This window comes from Lycium barbarum, chromosome 8 (genome assembly GCF_019175385.1).
Source record: "Lycium barbarum isolate Lr01 chromosome 8, ASM1917538v2, whole genome shotgun sequence".
Classification (NCBI taxonomy): domain Eukaryota; kingdom Viridiplantae; phylum Streptophyta; class Magnoliopsida; order Solanales; family Solanaceae; genus Lycium; species Lycium barbarum.
In genome coordinates this window covers 126,288,079-126,310,963 of record NC_083344.1, presented here as the reverse complement: position 1 = coordinate 126,310,963, position 22,885 = coordinate 126,288,079, and the positions used below count along the sequence as shown (strand labels likewise).

The 22,885-nt window shown below is 35.0% G+C and overlaps 1 protein-coding gene across 3 annotated transcripts; it reads right to left on the bottom strand.

The window, feature by feature from the left end:
* Positions 1–12,448: 12,448 nt before the first annotated feature.
* On the bottom strand, positions 12,449–22,668 carry LOC132607210 (E3 ubiquitin ligase PQT3-like). 3 transcript variants are annotated; one of them, XM_060321083.1, is made up of 17 exons: positions 21,882–22,668; positions 20,752–20,863; positions 20,173–20,254; positions 19,906–20,072; positions 19,673–19,761; positions 19,132–19,200; positions 18,859–19,015; positions 18,632–18,780; positions 18,281–18,445; positions 17,866–18,174; positions 17,702–17,743; positions 17,298–17,562; positions 16,946–17,068; positions 16,443–16,521; positions 14,604–15,442; positions 13,080–13,144; positions 12,449–12,816 (listed from the first exon to the last, which is right to left on the bottom strand). In XM_060321083.1, the coding sequence occupies exons 1-16, from the start codon at positions 22,045–22,047 to the stop codon at positions 13,135–13,137; spliced, it is 2,823 nt and encodes a 940-aa protein (XP_060177066.1). In that variant the 5' UTR covers positions 22,048–22,668; the 3' UTR covers positions 12,449–12,816; positions 13,080–13,134. The 3 variants fall into 3 exon arrangements, with proteins under 3 accessions (XP_060177066.1, XP_060177068.1, XP_060177067.1); XM_060321085.1 differs by having other exon boundaries at positions 14,700–15,442; XM_060321084.1 differs by having other exon boundaries at positions 16,443–16,518.
* Positions 22,669–22,885: the final 217 nt, after the last annotated feature.

The window sequence follows — 22,885 nt, the reverse complement described above, 5'->3', positions numbered from 1 at the left end:
TTATATAATGGGAACAGATATGAGATTGCTTTTAAAGCTTAATTAAATTATAGGGAGAAGGGTTGGAAGAAGTGAGGATAGTAGAGAGAGAGACAGGTAATAAGAAATCAATTGAATGAATTAAAAGAAGGTCTTTTCTTTAAAAAAAAATCCAACCATTGTATGCTATTTTCTCAATTTCAAAATAAGTCTCACTTTAGAAATTGAAGACAAAAAATTATAATTGCTTCCAACTCAACCCCTATATATATATATATTAAAGAACCACTTTTTCTTAATAGTGCAATGCTCAACAAACATCTAATAAATATGGATAACCTAGTAAACGATAACATGTATTTATTTATTTATTTTCTTAATGGGTGGGAATGAGCTAAAACGACACTTACTTTAAGACAGAGGGAGTATCTGTTTTGGGGCTTGACTAATCCGGATTCGCATGGGAAGTTAAATTATGAGGGTAAGCGCTCTCCAATAAAGGCAACTTTATTTCCAGGGTTCGAACTGAACTTTTTTGGTTAAGATTAGAAGAGTACTTACCATTCCGCGGCAATATTTTTTGAATACTTAACGTTTATTAAATTTACTGCCTGTTACGTTTACAATATGACAGGCCAATGAGAAAATTAATAAAATATGAAGTAATTAGACATGCGGTGACGCATTCTGTTGTTTTCACACGTAGTATCTTAGCGGTGACGGTGATTGTCTGGGAGCGAATCAAACTGCAGGTCCTATTATAATCTGAGTTGGGATTTATTCACAACAAGGTCAAAAATGTTGAAACTAACTTTGGGCTTTAGTTCTTTAGATTTTTTTCAAGAGATGATAACCAATGTTTATGAAATTTCGTTGCACTTACATTGGCTCAATCAAAATGTGCATAATAAAATCTTATGAATTCTTCATAAGCAAGCCATAAAATCAAGAATATTAGTATAATCCAACAAAATAATACTTTATATGCAGGTAAAAATTTTAAAACTAACCAGTTCAAGAGAAAAAGATTTTAGGTTATTGGAGAGGGAGGACATGCTGAGAGCTTGTATGAAAAAGAATTTGAGTCTTCGTGCAATTAAAATTAGTTTGTAGAAGAGTCTTAATTGGTTCAAAGTCCTAAAATATGTTAGGACATAATATCAGGAATGATTTTTATAAGTAAATCTTTAGATTTTTAGTGGATTTCGATGTCCTAAATATAAGGAAATAATAATAAATAAATTGTAGATTTTAACTATATACTAGAAAAATGATTAAATGACAATTTAGTCTATTGTGAAATCTATTTTTAAAGGATTAAAAAGTCGAACGATATTTAGTTAAGATGCTTCATGCTTTTAAATATATGTCGACTAGATACTCGATACGTGCGTTGCACGTGTATATCAAGTCATGTAGTATATGATTTTGTATTCCTTAACATGATTAGTTTTCTATAACTGTGAATTAGTCTTCCAACAAATAATGTTTGATTCCTTAAGTTTCTTTAATAACCTGTTGAATTGATCAGAGTAAATCAATTTATAGAAATTATTTACTCTAAATTATAATTGTTGGCACGTGAGTTGCACGTGCGTTACTCAATAAATGATGAATTGAGTAGTGATGTTGGGATATACAAACATTCTTTAGCACTTGTTACCATCTAATTCAACAAATATGTTTATGAAGTTTCTTTACACTTACATTGAATCAATCATGATATGCGGTAACAAAATCTTATGAATTCTTGATAAGCAAGCCATAAAATTAAGAATATTGATATGAATCCAATAAAATAATACTTTATATGCTGGTAAAAATTTTAAATTAACCAGTTCAATAGGAAAATATTTTAGTCATTGGAGAGGGAGGACATGTTGAAGAGCTTTTATGAAAAGAAAAAAAAAATAAGTCTTCACGCAAGTAAAATAGGTACAGGAACACAACATCCATAATATACACAAAATTTCAATAGGTAGATCTACATTATTTCTCCAAATACCCAAAGGACCATGCAACCTATAGTCGAATTGGCCTGGGGTGCAATTCTTTTGAAATCGACAGCACAGAACACTTACAAAAGTAGCAAATCAGGGGATTTCGAAACTTTTGGAACAAAAATTTACCTGAAAGACCGAGATCTTATTTTTCTAAGTTCAAACTCCTAGGCTATGGAGTTACTGCTACGAAGTCGAAGGGTCCAGAAATTACATTTTCCTATTTGTGTCGATGTTGGGAAATATTTGTGTCCGTCGGCCTTTTTGCTTTCTGTTTTATTGGCTTGTTTTTGTTTTGATGAATTTATTTATTATTAATCCACTTAGTATTACTTAGTGGTTTCTCAAAAAAAAAAAAAAGTAGTATGTAGAAGAGTCTTATTTGATTTAAAGTCCTAACTATTAGGACACAAAATCAGGAAAGATTTTATAGTAGATTTTGAAGTCCTAAATATAAGAAATAATATAATAAATAAATTGTAGACTTTAAAGTCCTATATATTAGGAAATGATTAAATGACAATTTAATCTACTGTGAAATCTGTTTTAGAGGGTAAAGCCATCAAACGTAATTAGTTAAGGTGCTTCGTGCTTTTAAATATATATACAAACTAGATTTTCAGCACGCGTGTTGCGCATTTATGTCAAGTCATGTTGTATAAGATTTTATATTCCCAAACAATTTTGGTTTTCTATAATTGTGAAGTAGTATTCCAACAAATAATTTTTGAATACTTAATTTTCTTTAACAGCCTATGGAATTGCTCAACGTAATTTTATAAAAAAATTATTTGTTCTAAATTATAATTTTCGGCACGTGTAATGCATGTGTGTTACTCAATAGATGATGAACTGAGTAATGATATTGAGATATACAAATATTCTTTGACAGCCTCAGCGCACTGTTACCACCTAATTCAACGAAACATGTTTATGAAGTTTCTTTACACTTGCATTGAATCAATCAAGATATATGGTAATAAAATCCTTATAAATTCTTGATAAGCTAGCCATAAAATCAAGAATATTGGTATGAATTCAACAATAATAATTTTTATGCTGGTAAAGCTTTTAAAACTAACCAATTCAAGATGAAAAGATTTTTTTGTCATCGGAGAGCGAGGACATGCTGAAGAACTTTTATGAAGGAAAAAAATTGAGTCTTCGCACAAGTAAACAAGTAGTTTGTGGAAGAGTCTTTATTGATTTAAAATCCTAAATATTATGATACAATATCAGGAAACATTTTATAAATAAAATTTTAGAATTTCGTAGATTTCAAAGTCACAAACATAAGGAAATATTGTAATAAATAAATTGTGGATTTTAAAGTCATACATATTAGGAAAATGATTAAATGACAATTTAGTCTATTGTTAAATATACTTTTAAAGGGTAAAAAAGTCTAATGACATTTATTTAAGGTGCTTTAGACTAGATTCTTGGTATGTGTGTTGCACGTGTTTGTCCAGTCATGTAGCATATGATTTTGTATTCCTGAACAATTTTAGTTTTCTATAACTGTGAATCAGTCTTCCAACCAGTAATGTTTGATTCCTTAAGTTGTTTTTAACAACCAGTAGAATTGATTAGAGTAAATCGATATTATAGAAATAATTTGCTTTAAGTTTTAATTTTTGCCACTTGCATTGCGCGTGCGTTACTTAATAGATGATGAATTGAGTAATGATATTAGTATATACAAACATTATTGACAGTTTCACCGCACTGTTACCACCTGATTCAACAAAACATATTTAGGAAGTTTCTTTGCACCTTCATTGAACCAATAAAGATTTGCGATAATAAAATCTTATGATTTCTTGATAAGCAACCGATAAAACCAAGAATAATAGCATGAATAAAAATAATACTTTATATGCTGGTAAATTTCTTAAAACTAACGAGTTTAAGAGGAAAAAAATTTAGGTCGTTGGAGAGGGAGGACATGCTGAGAGCTTTTATGAAAGAAAAATTGAGAGTATACTACGAGTATGTGTTATTGATAAATAAATATCACTATTAGTCGACAGTTTTAAGAAGGTGGCGTGAAAATTAGATTGAATAATTAATGGAGATTTATTATGAGTCACTGTTTTATTGAAAATACATTTATATACATTTGAATCGCCACCAAAGTTGTGATATGAGCGGATTAAATTATTCTGATACTGGCCTGCATGTATTTGTCAAGTTTAGTGTTCGAGGACTATTTATTGCAGCTTCATATATCTGTTGAACTTCTGATGGTTGAGTTTTCATAATTGATTAATTCATGCGATAATATAGCTGCTAAGGTTGATGGAAATCAAGAAGAGGATACTAAGAATGCAGTAGAAATAGCGCTCACTGACCACTATCCGATCATATTTTTGGAAAATAGTCATTGTTATAAAGTTTTAAATTCTACAAGTGAAATTTCATGATGATATCCTAAATGGTCATTCGTAGAATTTGAAACCTCATGATGGTGGTTATTTTTCAATTACAAAAACTGAAAAGTGGCTATTTTTAAATTTTACCCTACCCCGACCATCGCGTGCTAATTTTTCTTCTAATAGATATTTGTGTCCTCTTAGTACTTACTCCCTCCATTTCAAATTCTCTGTCGTGATTTTTAAAAATAGATATCTCAAATTATTTGTCATTTTATAAGTTCAAGACAAAATTATTATTTTTCCTTTTTACCCGTTCTTGAAGACTACAAACCCTTCAATTATGAAGAGATAACACATAAATAAAGTAAATATTCAATGTAGAAAGATAGTATCTTAAACATAAATAAGGATAAAATAGTCAAAATATTCCTCCAGTTAATATTTTCTTAGAGGGTGTGTAAAAGAAAAACATGCCAGATAATTTGATACGGAGGAAATACCTTTCTTCTGGGTGTATTTGGTATGACAAAAGCCATTTTCTATTTGAAAAAAAAGTATTTTATTAGTGAGTGAGAATAATTTCCAGAAAACAAATATTAAAGGTTAAATATAAGATTAGTACATCCAAGAGTGTTTTGATGAAAATTTTTAGTACTACAAACTAACAATAACGTCTAGATGTTGGTTAGAGCAAGTAATATAAAGTAAAAAAATTAATAAGATAGTTACAATAAAAATGACTTTCACTGGTCAAATGGAAATTGGATATATAACCAAAACGCCAGATAATTAAATGACTTTCTCATGATGACTAATATTTCTTAAAAGTGAATTTGCTCATACCAAACAACACCAAGATCGTGAGACACAGGCGTAATATTTTCTTTTTCCTTTTTCCATTTCTCCTCATGAACTAATTTCTTTAAAATAATCTTATCAAGTCAACTGTTAGAATCATAAATTCGGATCTACTTGTGGATTTCAATCGTAATCAGTTTCGTTTATGTTAATTTATTTTAAATAATTCCTATTATCTCATGAAAGTCAACTGCGCATGCACTCGCATTTACTATTAGTTGCGATTTTTATTAATAAATATGATTATCATATGAAAAAATGGATTGTATTGAGGGCTAGCTAGCTAGTAGAAGTTGAGATCTTCCTTCAAAATCACAATGAACTTTCATGGAAAGAGGTTAGGTCATAGCATACGCAATTAGATAAAAGTTAATCGACTAAAATAATCAACATTGGCTTGAGATTGAAGTTGATTGGAACTTTTGGTAAACAACTTAGACATCTTATAAAACTCGAGAGCTTAATTATATTTGGAATGACTGCTCTAATATTGTCTAAAAATTCAATGAATTTATGCTTACATACTTTGGTCGCATAAAGAGTTTTACATTATCCGCATAATTTAATCTGTTGTAGCATGTTGTTCACATTATTTTTCAAGTTACTAATTTCATTTAGTATAGTGATTATACAAAGATATCTTTTATGTGATTTGATAATCACTCTTCATATCATATATTTTGTTAGGTATCCCACAATACAAAAGTCAAATTGTTGAATTTACTGTAGTTAAGATGAGATTTTCAGGTATATACATATAATTATTAGTAATATATTAATGAAAACACCAATTTAAATATCTTTATTAGGATTAGAGTTTACATTGAACTTCATTTTTCAATACAGATCTTTTCATATAAAGGAAAAAACAAAATCACTTTTATATGTGTTTGGTGGGATTTAATATATTATTATATTCAATTAATTATATAAATGATTAATCTACTTATGTTTCTTCTTTTGATACGCTAGTAAATATTTGGACGATACAGAGTACTTTAAGACTCTAAAAAAAATATAAGGTTTATGTCTTTAATGATATTTTAATACTAAAATATAAAAAATAATACTTAAAAAGAAAAGAAACTAGAAGACGGTAGACTCGCTCACGAACACCCTTCGCCACTAAGCTGTGTATTCAGTTGTTCTAAGGGTGTTCAATGTTAGGTACTTATCCATAAACTACAATATTTACCTATATATCCGGTATAATTTTCCGGCGAAAGGTGTTCATCTGACCATTCTTGATATAGTGTAGCTCCGCCCCAGCCATCAGACCATGTACAGTAAACTTCTAAAAACGGCGTATTATTCATGTTTATACTAAATCGCTTCTATGTGTGTTAGTAAAAATTTGCAATGAAATAGCGACACCGCTTCAATTAACGTGTGTTTGCTCTTGGTGGTGCCCGTAATCTTTAAATTTTGGGTCCGCCTCTGTATCTAAAAAATCTATTTATGGAAGCTATCAATCTAGGCAGTGGCGGAACCACAACCCGGCAAGGGTGTTCAGCCGAACATTTTTTGCCGAAAATTTATACCGTGTAGACATGTCAATTATTACGTATTAAAGACATATATTACATATTGAACACCCTTAATATGTATAAATTCGAAGACCCTTGATAAAATTTCTAGTTCCGACACTGAATCCAGGTGGCAAATAGCAGTTGACTATAACATTAATAATGGGCTTGTGCATACTAATAAGTTGAAATTCAGTCTATAGTTACAATAATTAAATACAACCAACAAATCCAGCAAGAAGCTGCGATAGAAAATTGATCCCTCCGTTTCATAATAAGTGATTTTTTAGGCTCATGCACACCCCTTAAGAATTGGTCACTCCTAGAAAATTATGAATGTTTTTACTAACTCACTCCTAATCAAGTTTTACTATTTTCTAGAAAAATAAAAGGTAGTTAATGAATCTTGACTATTTAAGTAAGAGTAATCTTGAAAGTATCTGTCCAAAATCTTCTTGAAATCCTAAAGCACCACTTATGTTGAGAAAAATTAAAAAGCTAAAAAATCACTTATTGTGGAATGGAGGGAGTATTACCAAACTAAATACTACTAGTAAGAAGCTATAATTCAAAATTCTTTTGTTATGGAAAGGTGAAAAACCGCTCAGGATTTGAAATGTCAGAATAAATACACTACTTATTGAAGAAAAACTCACCACTACAACTCAATAAATTTGGTAATAAATCTGAAATTTCTACAACTTCCGATGCATTATAAGTTTAGGTAAAGGTCATCACGGCAAGATAATGCATGGATTTGAACTAGTTTGGTATTAAGCAATTATACATGTAACATAATGAGCAATTCAATGTTGACCTAATTGTTGTTTAATTGGCCTCCTTTAGTCATCAGCACCTAACTTTAATTCAATAGCAATGTAAGCAATTATCCATCATATATAGTTTTCTCCAACTGGTCTCTGGTACCTTTTTTGGGCCCCGACTAATTCGTATTTTCTCTTTGTAAGACCGATCAAAGGAGAAATCTATCAGGATCTTTTTTCATTTTCAAGGTTCAAACTCGAAACCTCTAATCATCAAGATGTTTCTCAATTTCCGACTTAAGAACTATTAGAGCAAGTACTAATTTATTGTATTTTTTGTATTTCAAGTCCAGAATGGAAAGTTTGGTCAAGTTTGAGTAATAAAATACATCGCGTACAGCTCAAAATTTTCAGCACGCATTCAATTGTATCTAGCAATAATTTATATCGTATGCTTTATATAAAATGCAATAGACGAGAGGAATTTAACAGAATTAGGTTAATTAATTTTTTACTATACAATTATAACTGCTAAAGTGTCAAGAAATTAGTAGTATGAATTTCTTTAGAGAAAAAAAAAAAGTAAATGGTTTTAATGCAAGAAATTTGAGCAGGTGATAGAGACATGAATGAATTATCTGACACTATAAAGTATTTTAAACACTGGATCTTGGGGTGACTTGTTTCAGATACCATTGATTATCCAGTTATTGATTTTTTTTTCTATTTGTTTTTCTTTTAATATAATTCCCTATAAGTAACTCTAATGAAATTATGACTTTCGCCTCTATGATTTATTGTTTTCTTAATTTGGCTACTGCACCCACTTTCAATTTCGAAGTAAAAGTTCTGCAATTAAAAATTAAATGTTGAGGGTGACTTGTTTCAGATACCATTGATTATCCAGTTATTGATTTTTTTTTCTATTTGTTTTTCTTTTAATATAATTCCCTATAAGTAACTCTAATGAAATTATGACTTTCGCCTCTATGATTTATTGTTTTCTTAATTTGGCTACTGCACCCACTTTCAATTTCGAAGTAAAAGTTCTGCAATTAAAAATTAAATGTTGAGGGGTCAATTATGAACCTCTTTAATTACCAATAAATAAATAGCGGTCAGTGGGCCCCATATCTTTGTCTTGTAATAATTTGATTAGTTACGTTGCGTACTTAAGCGAATAATCTTTGAGTTTTATTATTGCAATAAATGAAAATATGATGTGGTTGCGTTTCTCCTAAATATTCAGGGAAGATTTATGCGTCAATTTGATTAAGAAAAGTCAATTATCTACGTCCATATAGCTAGACACATGAACAATATGTTGAATCACATGTGAGACAGTCAATTCTAGAAGTATGGTTGTAATATTTTAATACGGTGGCCATTTGGCTCTAGATATATCAAATGAGATTATAATCCTTATATAGAGGAAACGTGATAATTTTTTAACAGGGTGTGACATATAACAAGGTTATTTCTGTCAATCGCCTTTTTTATGGAGTTGTACATAAACATTAACGCTCATACAGCTCTCAGCCTTTAAGCCCCTCTCGAGACATTTCTGTTGATAGCTCTTGAATCATATCGAACATTCTTCTTCTTTTTAAATAACTTTTCAAGGTATAAATTATAATGAAATTATATATTTATGTAGTACTTAACCCTCTCTCATTAACATGTCCTTCTTTCTGATGAATATCATATGCAAAGTGCATATGCAAATTGTTTCGAATACTACTATTATCTAAAAAGATATTGTCACATTTAAATTTATTGTTAGGATAATATTGTATCTAGTTTGTATTTATTTGTATTGAGTTTGTATTTATCTCTTAGTTACAATTTGTACTATATAAGTCTACGTAATGTATGGAAATACAATTGGCTTGAAAACTTCAACTTGGTATCAAGAGCCATGACAAATTCCACGACTTCCTCCTCCCCCTCCACTCCAATCACTCCCTCTCAAACTTCCCTTGGACTTCCATATCCTCCCCCAACTGTCTCAAACATCAAGAGTTTCATACCTATTGAACTTACGTATTTGAATTATCTGACTTGGAAGAAAGTTTTTCTCAGTCTTGAAAAGTCATAGAGCCCGTTTGGATTGGCTTATAAGTTGCCTATAAGCTTTTTTCAGCCTTTTTGAGTATTTGGCTGGCCAGCTTAAAGCTATCTTGTGCTTAAAATAAGCTCAAAAAAATAATTGGGTCCATTTGGCTTAGCTTATCTAAAACAGCTTATAAGCTGAAAACAACTTATAAGCCAAAAAAAAGAAGTTGGCCTACCCCAACTTATTTTTTTTGGCTTATAAGCTGTTTCCAGCTTATAAGCTGCTTTTTTTAAGTCCATCCAAACAGGCTCATAATCTTCTTCCTTTGATCGATGGTTCAATACCCTATCCATCTCCCATACATGAGGAATATTGTTTATGCATTCAGTATGATACTATCACTCTAAGTTGGATAAACGGCACACTTTCGCCACTTGTTCTTGATTCTCTCCTAAATTTTGCCTGCGAAACTTCTAAAGAAGCGTGGGATACTTTAGCCTCTCTTTATCTTGATCAAGTATCGTCTTCGGTCATTCATCTGAAATTTTCAGAATTTCAAGAAAGGCTCACTTTCCAGGGAGGAATACCTTTAGCAGTTGCACTCAATTGCCTGTTCTTTGAGAGCTATTGGAAAACCTATCACAGAGGACGATCTAGTCACTCAGGCACTGCAAGGGTTACCTACTTCCTACCGTACCTTTGTTTTTGGACTAAATGCCACTGGGTCACTCCCTTCCCTTATCGCCTTAAGGCCAATCTTGTTAACAGAAGAAGCCCATATAAATGCCGCAACACCTGATGACACCACCACTCAAACAGCCTTGCTGGCCTCTTCTAATGTTAATTCTTCGTCTAATGTGTCCTCTTCCCCTTCTCAATCTCGAGGGTCAAACAATGGCCGAGGCCGTGGACGTAATAACAAAGGCTATAATGGTAGAGGTCGTGGTCAATCTTTTCATAACTCTTCTCGAGGCTTTTTCCCTCAATGGAACGGTGTGCAAAATCCTGGTCGAACTCCTGGTGATGGTGTTCTTGGTCGTTCTCCTTTTGTTCCATCAAAACAGTGCCAGATATGTTTTCACTACAACCATACGGCCTTAGAATGTCGAAACAGGTTTAATCATTCTTTTGTTTCAAATACTTTGCCTAAGTCTTTTACAACTATGAGCGTGGAGGAGGAGTTTCAGCCACCTGTGCGGTATCCTGACTCCGGGGCTTACGTGCACATGACTTATAATGGGGACAACTACATTTTATTGACATTTTAATTACTATGTTGACAAATAACCTAAGAACCAAGGTTATTATGTAATGACATCTCCATTCTCCAGCTACCATTATATTTGTATTTTATGAATTCTTCAATATGTTTAAGATAAATTTGCTGGTTATCTCATTTATCAAGTGTCACATTATCATGCTACTGTACTTTTTACCGAAAATAGAAACGTTAACTGCTTGGTGCTGGACCATATATAGAATACCAATTACGTATATTTCCTTTTGATATATAGTGCCTATTTAACAAAATAATATTTCCTTCCAACTTTTTTTCTTATATCTACTCCGTAAATTTCTGAGATGGTTATTTTAGAATCCCTCATAATTAACTAATTGTATTTATCCATATTCCTACTTCATATAATACAACTTCAGTTCTCATAAGGACAGAAAGATGGGGAAAAGAAAAAAAAAAAAAAAGCTTTCCTTTGGGCACGTCAAACATTTTTAAATCCTTGACCAAAAAAACAGACATTTTCAAAATTGTAGTGAATTGTTCAACAACAATACAGATTCAGTATATTGGTTTCTTTCTTTGTGATTATATTTTGGTTTCTTTAGTGTTTGGTTCTTTATCATGTTATGTTCTTTTTGCTTTATTTTTTGTCCCGTATTTATAAGTGCATTATTGAAAACTAAAACCAAAAGCATTTTCCAGATTTAACTGTCTAATGAGTTGAAAATGATCATCAATGTAAAATTACTTGCTAAGAACCAACGACATCAAATTTTGATCCTCCAAGCTTAATGGAACCTTTTCAATTTTATTCGTATATTTGTTTTCTGTAATAATCTTGTCTTTCAAAACTCATTCAAATATCGACTTCAAATAAAGGATTAAAATATTAATCGGTTGACGCTTAATGTATAGTAAAACTAATTAATTCACTATGATTCTCCATAATACAGAACAAATTAGGGCATGCTCACCTAGTGTTAAACCAATGTTAACAAGGAGCGAATGGATAGTTAGAATTTATATAGCAGATACTGACCATCTAGAAAATGAGGCGTGATTGTTGTTAATAGTTATTTTTATATCTAATTTTTTCGCTTTACTGCGCAAATTGATAAAAGAGGTTAAAGTTTACAGGCTACTTGAACGTTGCTTCTACAGCCAACACACTACTATAATTCTGGAGCGTTGTACTCGGTGCTCAAATTCCCAAGGTTTTTTCTTGCTTGATATTCACTCCCGTTTGGCCATAGATTTTGATTTTTAGAACTTGACGTTGTGTTTGTAGATGCATTTTACTTGGGAAAAAATTGAAGTTTTGTGAGTGAAAGTGAAACTTCTCCCAACTTGAAAATATTTTTAAGAAGAATTTTCACAACCCGATCAAATTTCATGACCAAACAGATATTTGAAGATAAATTTTCAAAATTTGATCCAAAATCTATGGCCAAACGCTAGCTTGATATCCCGCATATTATAGTTCTCTAATCTCTATTCATTCATTGTAGTAACATTCACTTAACATTACAAGAGCCTCATCTTTGATGACCAAAAAGATATGACCAACACTCAATTGTACATCACGAGTCACTACCATATGAAGCAAATATAAGATTGTAATAATGAGAATATTGTCCAAACCAATAAGAGGGCGAGAACAAACGATTAATTTAAGTATATCAAAACTACAACGCCACATAATAATGCTCACAATCTACCAAAATTTGCAATAAAAACGGAGAACCCGCAATCTTATTTCTGAAATTCTGATGTTTGTAATTAACAGTTATATGGCATCATTAGATGGTACAAATATTGGATAGAATCTACAACAACGCACTATAACGCCATGCTGACGGTCCTTAGATGGGCAAATTTGTGCCATTTCTAATCTCTCGAGCATCGAACTACAACTCATCTCTAACTTTGCCCTGAGAACTCTGTGAAGCAGAGATGGTATCACGCAGAAAAGGAGATCCAGATTTCGATGTTCCCAAAGAAGCCTGCGCCTTCTGAATCTGCACCTCAATTAAACAAAATGTCAACTCAAATGAAAAACGGTGAAAACATTCTGATGACAAGATATAATGAGCATCACAGATTGTCTTCAACCACAAAGAAATTTTCTGTTTTCGTAGCACCATCACAGTATTTATATGAGAAACAGAAGCCACCAGACAATGCATGTAGTGAAAATACTTGCATTTACTCTAAGCAGCAAATATGTGAAGAATGTCAAACCAGAATGATTCTGTAATGTCAAACAAGAATGATTCTGTACCTGTATCTTTATCCATGAAAAATTCTTACGAATTCAGTCTCTCACTTGTCATATACTATCTCAATCTGCATCAAGAAACAATGAGTTGAGAAGGATCGTGAGGCCATTGTGATGCTAACGCAGAAAGATATTTGTACTCAAGAACGAACGAGTTAAGCATAGAAGGATATTTGTACTCAATAATGAAGAGGCTACACACTAGCACCAAAAGGAAGCTCCACTTGCATATCAAAAAAAAAAATATGACAAACATTTAAAAAGAAAAAGAACAGTAGAACTAGAATTGATTTCTAAATGCAACAACACACCATGAGATAGTTCCCATCAAGTTTCTAAGTGATATTCTCACAATACATGTGACAGTTTCGACTATTAGCATATAGCTGTAACTAGAAGGCATGCAAGTGAAGCTGTGCAGGCTCCCCTTTCATAAGTTATATGTACAAAGCAAAGTACTGACGTCTATCTCATTCTCTTTATTCTCTTCTTTTATTCCTTCCCATGAATTCTTTTGACAATCAGAATTTCTGCCAGCTAGAGAACTAATATTCTAATAAATATGACAAGGTAGGACGCCAAAGAGGTTAAGCTAGCTACCAGTGTTCGCAACAGACCAGATCTGTTTCTATCAGTACGACAAACAAGATTCTTAGTAACTAGATGCCCTTAAAACAGCACCAACACACCCGCCAGAAGAAGCTAAAAGGGGGGCACATACTCTGCTTTACCCATGCCACACATCTCAGTCAAATGATGTGTATCACTGCTCACACACATAAACAAAAGAGATATCTATCTTGTGTACATGGACATTAAAGCACCTTCTCAACATAAATCAATTTGTCTTTCTTTGATGCTGGACAAGACCAAGGTGCCACAATGTATCAGCTAACTGACAATATAAGGAATATTAAGGTTTAAATTACCATCTATCTAATCATAAAAGGATCTCAAAGAGCAATTGGACAATATCTAATCATTCATTGTTCCAGCTAGCAACACTGACGTAGAATTACAGCCGTTTTCTAGTGCCACACCAATTAAAAAACCAAAAGGTTTCTTTGCATGTGATTTCCAAATGAAATCAGTAAAGGAAAAACATGCCATCGGAGTGCAGACTATTTATATCCAGATCTTCACAAGTAAATGACTTTGCTATTGTTCTGGGCTTATTTTGCCAGGTTCCTTAGATAAACGAACCTAGATAAATAAAGCTGCAAAAAGACAGTTGGCCCGTAATACATCTTTTTGCCAAGTAAGACAGTACTACATAATGCACAAATGAACAATCAGCTCTATTACAGGACATGGCAAAAAAGATGAGAAACAACAAAGGAATCAATGCAATGTTGCCACCTAGATTCAACTCTAAATATTGCAGACAGTAATACGTCAAAATCTACAAACGGAATAGCCGGAAAGAACTCAAGAAAAATGCCAATTGACATATCAGATAAAGTGAAAATGCAAATAATTGACATACCAAAGAAGCGAAAAATGCAAATAAACTTATATGCAGATTACCCCCTTTCCCTGGACCCCTTGCTATGACGAGGAGGAGGCCTATGCCGCTCCTCTTCCTCCCAATCTACAGCAGCCAATGGCGGAGATGGCTCATACCTTGAAGGCCTTCTTTTGAAGTGCCGATCATCATCGCTGCTCTCATAATCTACACTTGCAGCGGCACTCTTCCTTGATCCAGTAGCCGCTCTGTACTCTTCATGATACCCATTTGATGTGGCACCCCTGTGGCTCGCCGAAGAACTTATTGGCACTTCACTCGAGGATGACACCTTTCGCTTCTTTGAAGCTGCTGCTGACTCTTCAGCTGGGAAACAGATGCGAGAAAAAACACTTGCCTTCTTCTTATCCGCGGATTTGGATGACACTGCCAATGGCGGTTCAGATGGGCCTGTGGAGGATGGTTTGGCGCTAGCTGAAGATTCTGAACGGTGATGGCTACTGCTGCTGCGATGGGAATGGTCACGGTGATGGCGGTCCTCATGGTGGTCATGGCGGTGGCGGTCCTCATGGTGATGATCGTCATAATCTTCATGCTTTCTCTTGGAAGAAGGACGAGGAAGTTCAGGGTCACGCGATCGATGGTCTGGAGACAGCCTCTCAGGTCGGCGGTGGTAATCAAGGTCCGGTGATGCCCTCTCAGGTCGGCGGTGGTGGTCAAGGTCTGGCGATGGCCTCTCAGGTCGGCGGTGGTGGTCAAGGTCCGGCGATGGCCTCTCAGGTCGGCGGTGGCGGTCATGGTCTGGTGATGGCCTCTCCCGTCGGCGGTGGTGGTCAAGGTCCGGGGAAGGCCTCTCAGGTTGGCGGGGCCGGCTGGAGCTTGAAGGCGGAGGAATAGCTTTCTGTGCAATTGTCAACGCACATTAATATCAAATATTGCAGAGAAGAAAACATATTTAAAAGCACTAAAATGCGGGTCTAAAGCCGTGAAAAACATTAAAAGGAAATTCATGCGCTAGGGAGAGGATTTTAAATTTTACAACTCTTTATCATAGGCTCTTCAATTCAGGCTCTTCAATTTTCAAAAGCAATTCCCAGATTGTGTTCTTTTTCTCTGCACTTGGTTTTTCTTTTTTCTTTTTTAGCTGGCCAAGCAAATATTCAAATTCAATACACCTAGTACATTCCAGGGACATTTCAAATGATTTACATCACCCCATCCCACACTCCACTTTGATATTCTTCTTTTTTTTTCCAGTCTAGAAAACTTCTGGGTCCTATCCACTTCATCATTTTTGCATGTTCTTGATGACTAGCTCATTTTAAAGTTTTTTGTCAAATTAAGCAAACAGTTTATCATAGACCCTTTTGCCATAACCAAATATCAATGCCATTGGGAAAAGGTTTAAATTTTTTCAAAAAGCGGATTACAAATAAGGGAACAAAATAGCTTATCATCCACCACAACCGCCAAACAGAAATCAGAGAAAACAAAGCAGCAAAAAAAAATATAAACCAACATCTTAATGGGAACTGTCCTGATAGCCCCTAAATTGAGCTTGGTCAACTGCCCATTTTACTGAAGGCAACATCAGCATTCAAAAGGAGCACCGACTAGAATTAGGAAGTCATATATCCTCTTCAATACATTCAATTATCGAGAACCCCTTATGTGAAGGTAATCCAAAGAAATGTGTCCTGTACTTGTAATCTTAAAAAAAGGATTTTATAAACACAAGTCTCCAAGACTTGCTGCTTTAGGACTTAACAAAAATTGAAAGACGAAACTGGAAACTAGCTGTTAGCTGCTTCGTGGCTCAACCAAGCCACCGTAACACACAACCTGTCTACTAAATTATAGGGATAAAATAGCCATGAATATTTGATAATCAAGATACATACAGATTTGGGTTTCAGGGAAGGGCCATCAGCAGCGCTCCCAACTTCCCTTGCATGCTCCCTATCTTTAGGGAACTCCCTGCTGGAAATGACACAAGATATCACTATCAAATATCAACTAGTCATTGAAGGTGATCAAAAGAGTAGAAGCAGAATAGACGATGGCTCTTTACAATGAAAACCTACGAAGGAGGACAAAACATGAGGATATAACTATACTGTGCAAGTTGATTGCAGCATGACTTCAAGTACAGCAAATTTAAATTGTACAGAGGCACTTAAGACTTAAGAGTAAACAGATAGTGCAAGAACCTCAAAACTCAAAGCTCAACCATTGAACAGAATTTCAATATCACCCACCAAGATGCCATGAATTATGGCATGAACATTCTTTGCAAAACCTCAATGCGCAGTGCTCAGACCATTGAGCGTGATTTTAACATCCCCACGGAAATAACACCATAATGTGCCGAGAATTAACAAACAAATCCAGAATGGTCAAATACCTCTCTCCACGTCTGTCGATCTCACGCTTCCTTCTCAGGTCAGCCTTTCTAGCCTCAAATTCTTCTCTGCTCATGATCGGTGGGCCAGCATTAAATCCCATCCCGAAGTCTGCTGCAAGGTCCCTATAATTTGGATCGCCATTTTTAACCAGTCAGGTACTGCAACTCTCAAAGAAGCCAACAAAGACATACAGGTACATGATGAAAGATATCTAATTAACCTAAAACCTCAGAACCGGACCAATGCCCATTACCAAAAACTGCGGGAGGGGAAGGACCCGAAAACATGTGAAAACACTTATCACAGATTAAACAGAGAGAACTGTAGAATAAAATACAACGGAAGTTATACCTCTGCATTGGAGGACCGAAAGGCATCATAAAACCTTGTCCACCAAATGGATCATGTGGTACGACTGGAGGCATAAAGGGAACATCTAGAGGACCAGGCCCATAAGGATTATATGGCATGGCACCAGGATAAGGGCCTCCAAAACCATCTAATCCAGGTTGCATGCCTGTCCAATAAGGATTATAGGCAGAAGGACCCATGGACATCATATAATTCTCAGTAGCAAGATCTTGAGCAGCTCTCCACTGCATCTCCGCAGCAGCAGCTGCAAGGGCATCAAGTAAATTAGAAACTAGGAAGTGTACAAAGCTCCATCAAGATCAGACATAATACTAAAAGTTCAATTTCAAAAATAACCATCAGATCTATCAATCCGTGCACAAGAGGAAGCAGTGCATGCTTACGGTTCAAAGGCAATCGTGTTTTCTTCTTCTTTTTTTTCTTTCCTGAAAACATGAAGGAACAAAAAGTAGATCAGAACACTTTCCTATCCAAGGGATATAAGAAACCAAAGTAGAAAAACCAATGACTTACGAAGCCGAAAAGGTAAATGAAAGAGCACCATTACCTGCCTCCCCAACTACAGCCTTTTGTTGAACTTCTTCATCAACCAATGGAGCACTTCCCTGGGATGCATGTTCTTTAACACTAAGCGACTCGCGTGTGGCTTCAGAAACATCTGCAACCTTCGAAGTCCTCCCTCTATCCAACATTTGCTGTGGAGCACTGCCATCCTTAACCTCTCCAGCACTCTCCTGGGGTTTAGAATTCTCCTCCGTATCAGGAGGAGGTGGTGGTGGTAACAGCTCTCCCTTTGAAGCTGCAGATTGTGCAGGAGAGGGAATCTTAGGTGGAGGATTGCGTGCTGACTCCATATCTGGAACACGTAACAGCAAAGGCAATACCTGAGTCTTTTAAAAAAAATCAAACAGATAATGGACTCGAACTAGAAAACAGTTCAGAGAGAGAAAACCAGTACTAACCTTGGACTTGAAGAGCACTACCACCATGCTCTGCACTGCTATTATTTGATTCCAGTATTCTATTAATAGTATCCCTCAAAGTCTTGTTGGGCAACAGGTCATCAGCAAGTATATTTGTGGCCCCACAGACGCACACCGACTTCGAGATGATATAATCCCTTATGCCTGAGGATCACCCTTGCCATCAGTTCAAAATTCAAGAATACAGGGCACACTAAAATTGAATAGTAAACACCTTAATTCACCATAGGAGCAACAAAACTACACCCATATTAAACAGCAAACTCCTTATGTTTAAGGCAAAAACTCTTTAAACAACACTACGTTCAAATTAAACAGCAAGCTCCTTACATTTATCACAGAAACTCGTAAAACAACACTTGCTTGTTAGCACTGCATCTTTCATTACTTCTTTACATAAGGGACAATGAAGCTCTGGTGGAAGATCACCAACGGATCGTATAGAAGGCATCCCTTCAACTTCTCTTTCAAAAGCAGCCCTGCAACAAGTGCGCCAGTCATATGCATTCTTGTTACAAGCAAACATTCAACAATACCAACATAACAATAAATCTTACTCATTGGGCTTTAAAACTGCATTAGCACCACTTGGTAAAGAATATGAACCATCTGGGGTTGCCATTAACATGGACTTCGGAATGCCAGTTGGAGGTTTCACTTTCCTAATGTCAAAATTGGGGTCACCATTTGTTGGGCAGTGCTGAATGAAATGCCCTGTAATGATTTATGTCACAATTGGATCACAATGACTCAGAACAAACACATTGACTATGCTATTCACAGATTTGTTAGACAATGACCACCAGGTGGATGAAAAATAAGAAACATACCAGGCACCTTACAACGATGGCATATATAGCCCGGCGGTGGTGTTTTCCGTTCCAATCCACCACCCCAACCTGGAAGTGTAGAGTCCAATTTGAGAACACAAACAAGAAAATATAACAGCCAACAACTTCAATTACAATAAGTAATTCATCTAACCAGTAGGAACGTGAAAATTTAATAAATACTTAAAAGCATCTCGATAATTATTCAACCAACACGGCAACTCAAAGAAACTTAACCATAAGATCTTAAAAATTTTCAACCTACAATTGACTTGTTCAGTCTTTTTTTTTTTTTTTTTTTTTTTTTGAAACTGGTAACTTTGAACTTGTTAGAGTCTTTTATCATTAAACTTCACAGAAGAATGAAATGAAGGACTGAGACGGGCTACATTTGCTTTGGATCGAGGCATAGTTATTGTAATGACTTGACGGCATGGAAAGACCATGTCAAGTTAGCAAACACATAGTAAACAACGTCTTTCAACCCGACAAGGCTAGGAAGATTCATAGTAGATTAACAGGACAAGTGAGAGCGAATTACCAAAACCACGCCCGCCACGTCCACCCATCATTCTTCCACCTGGACCTCGTCCATAACCTCTACCAGCACCAAAGCCATCAGAGGGTTGACTGCATTAACTTAAAGATCATCAGTATCATTTTCAAACCAACATCATTGCATATTATATCAGAAAATACATAACAGCTAATGCAATAGTTAGACTCCTCAGTGTGCATGAAAATTTAAAAAGAAGAAAAAGGAAGCTCTCCCACCTCTGCCAATCTAAGGCTGGAGTGTCAATTAAAGCTTTGATCTTACTCTCCTCATCAGCTTTACTTGGAGGAGGAGCATCCTGCACTTGGTTGCTTGATGGAACTGGCGTTGCTTCAGGAATAGCGTACAAATCATTTCCAAATTCATCCCAATCGAGATCGTCATTCTACATAATGGACATAAATATGTGAGTATGCTTAAGACCACCAGTTAGTCATGACTATAAACACCAAACTCTCCTAAGGCATAGTGCTATGAACGCTTACATATTTGGTGGCAGATGACTCCCCTCCCACAACACTACTCTTTACTGTTTGAGCCTCCTCAGTTTGGTATTCTACTTGGGGCCTGCAGAAAGGACATCTCGGTCATATTCAAAATAGCTATTACGGCACACCCCAAAAGACGAAGGCAGTACAAGGACCTATGATTGAAACCACTTCCCACTCTGGGGGAGGGGGGAGGAAAAACAAACACTGTACTCCATATTCAACAAAATGCAAATGACAGCATTTGCATTATCATCTATTCTCCCCTATACCCTGTCCACTTTCAACCACCTTCCACACAGTGCAAAGGCCTGCCCCTCCACCATTCTACAACCTTCCAAGGCAAGGAAAAAAACAACGAAAAAGGATCTCCAGATTTAGTAAACAAACCCCAACACCCCACCGCCAACTCCAGAAAATGAGAAACCTGCACGCAATTCTTTTCTACGGAATAAGCAATGTAACCAATCCAGGTCAACTGTCTTTTTACCACAGATTTTGAATTCTTAAAGATAAGCAGTATTTTTATTCATAAATCTAAGTAATAGATGAGAGTCAAAAGGATCAAGACAATACTCGTCTAGTTCTGTAACAGGTGCAGTTACTATGGGCATGCGAGGTCGTCCAGGAACGCGACGAATCAAAACACTAGTATTTTTGGGGATCAAGGTGTCCTCATCAAGATATTCTGAAATTGCAAAAAGAGAAGACAAAGCACATAAAGTCCTGTAGAGTTCACAATACATATGAATGGAAATACAAGTTATGCAATCAATTCCAAATGACATGATCCACCGTTCATGCCCCTTAATCCAAAAAAAAAAAAAAAAAAAAAGTTGTCAAGCACTATAGTTCCTCACAGAGGATCAACTAGACCCTGAGATTTGCTATGTGACATCAACATTCAGTGAAATAGGCTCCTTACATAATATCTTTTGCCTTGGCTAACACTGGTAATATTAAATATTTTGCGCCGGGTAGTTCAATAAATAGTTGTATCGATTAAGTTCCTCACAGGCTACTAAGGAATAACCAAGTTTAAGGTAAAATGCTATACAGGACAACAAACATTAAAGGATAGACCACTCTCCCTTTAAATCAAAAATAAACCTTGTCCTATAAATATGTAAAAATAAAAAAATAAAAAAAATAAAAACATTAAGAGAAGATGACACAAATTATATTTCACCCAAGAGAACGAAATTTGCAATTAGCAAAGGTTCTTGAAGGAGTTTATGCATCATCTTTCTCACTTAGGAGGCATAATTAGCACAACAAATATATTAATATCAATGTGATCATCTTTTTTCTTGATAAAAGCCACTTCATTTTTCGTTCTTTAGAAAATGCTTCGAATATAAACAGCAGATTTGGCTAGTCCAAATACTTCTAAAAAAGGACAGCCTGGTGCACAAAGCATCCCGCATTAGCAGGGTCCGAGAAAGGGCCGCACCCAGGGGTGCCTGCTTTCAAAAGAAACAACTTTACCGTTGCTCCAAGGCTCCCCATATATTGATAGCAGAGAGTTGATTATTAAACTACCAAAATAACACTCCGAAAAACACCTCTAGTCATATTATAAAGAACAATGCCTGAGTTACTCTAAACCCCAAAGTCAATGTCACAAAATAACTTGCGCAATACTACTAAAAATGCAACTACGAATGCACGAAAATGACTGATTTCGATTTAAAAGGTAAACCAACCTTCGTTAGTCTGGGCGTTGGTGACAACGAGGTCAAAATCTGTACCCCTGCCTAGATGCTTGGATTCGAATATTTTTTCTTTCAAGTTCCCAACAGTAATAAAGTGACCATCAATTGGAATAGCATCATAATCTTTAGCACTTTTAAACTTAAAATAAACTGACATAACTCAGTTTTTTTCTTAAAATTCCTTTTTTTTTCCTCAAACAAATCAATAACAACAACAACAACAACAAATAGGCCGATCAAATAATCATAATAGGCCGGCCTGAATATTGAACTAAAAGAAAAATTGATATAATAAAGTACAAAAATAATAATTAAAAGAAAGCTCTTTTTTCTTTTTTCTATCTCACAACTAAAATCAATCCAAACCAAATTCCTTCAACAGATCAGTTGAACATCCAAAGCTTCACTCTAAGGGCTTTTTAGTCAATTCACTGCCACGTCACTCCTTCAACTGGGCCGATCTCGGGTCGGATCTATCAAAATCGCACAAATATCAGCTTCTTTGGTACGCCTGAATCAAATCACTGCCACGTCATCACTTGAAGTTGATGATTCATTCAATCCTGTTAAATCTTAGGGTTTTAAAACCTCAATTCTTCAGATTGAATCCAATTAGCGATAACCGAACCGCTAATTCTTCTGAAAACTTGTCAATTCATCTTCGCGAACAATGAATTTTAAAGAGAATTGAAAGCTAAGGTAGGAACTCCGAACTAGGGTTTCTCCAATGAAGAGAGACGAAGCTGATTGATTGTCGGGGATGAATTTGGGGGAAAAGTTCCAGATTTTATACAATTCAGTTAAAGACCTTTCTACAGATTAGTCCTTTTAGTTTTAGTATTTTCAAATTAGGCACTAAACTTTTGGTTCATTGCAGATTTTACGTTTCACGCAAGCAAACCAGCTTTTTTTTTATGGAGAAGAGATGATAAAGGAAATAGGAAATTTTCATTCAAAACAACTGTCAAATCAATTTACACCTTCTGTCCCAATTT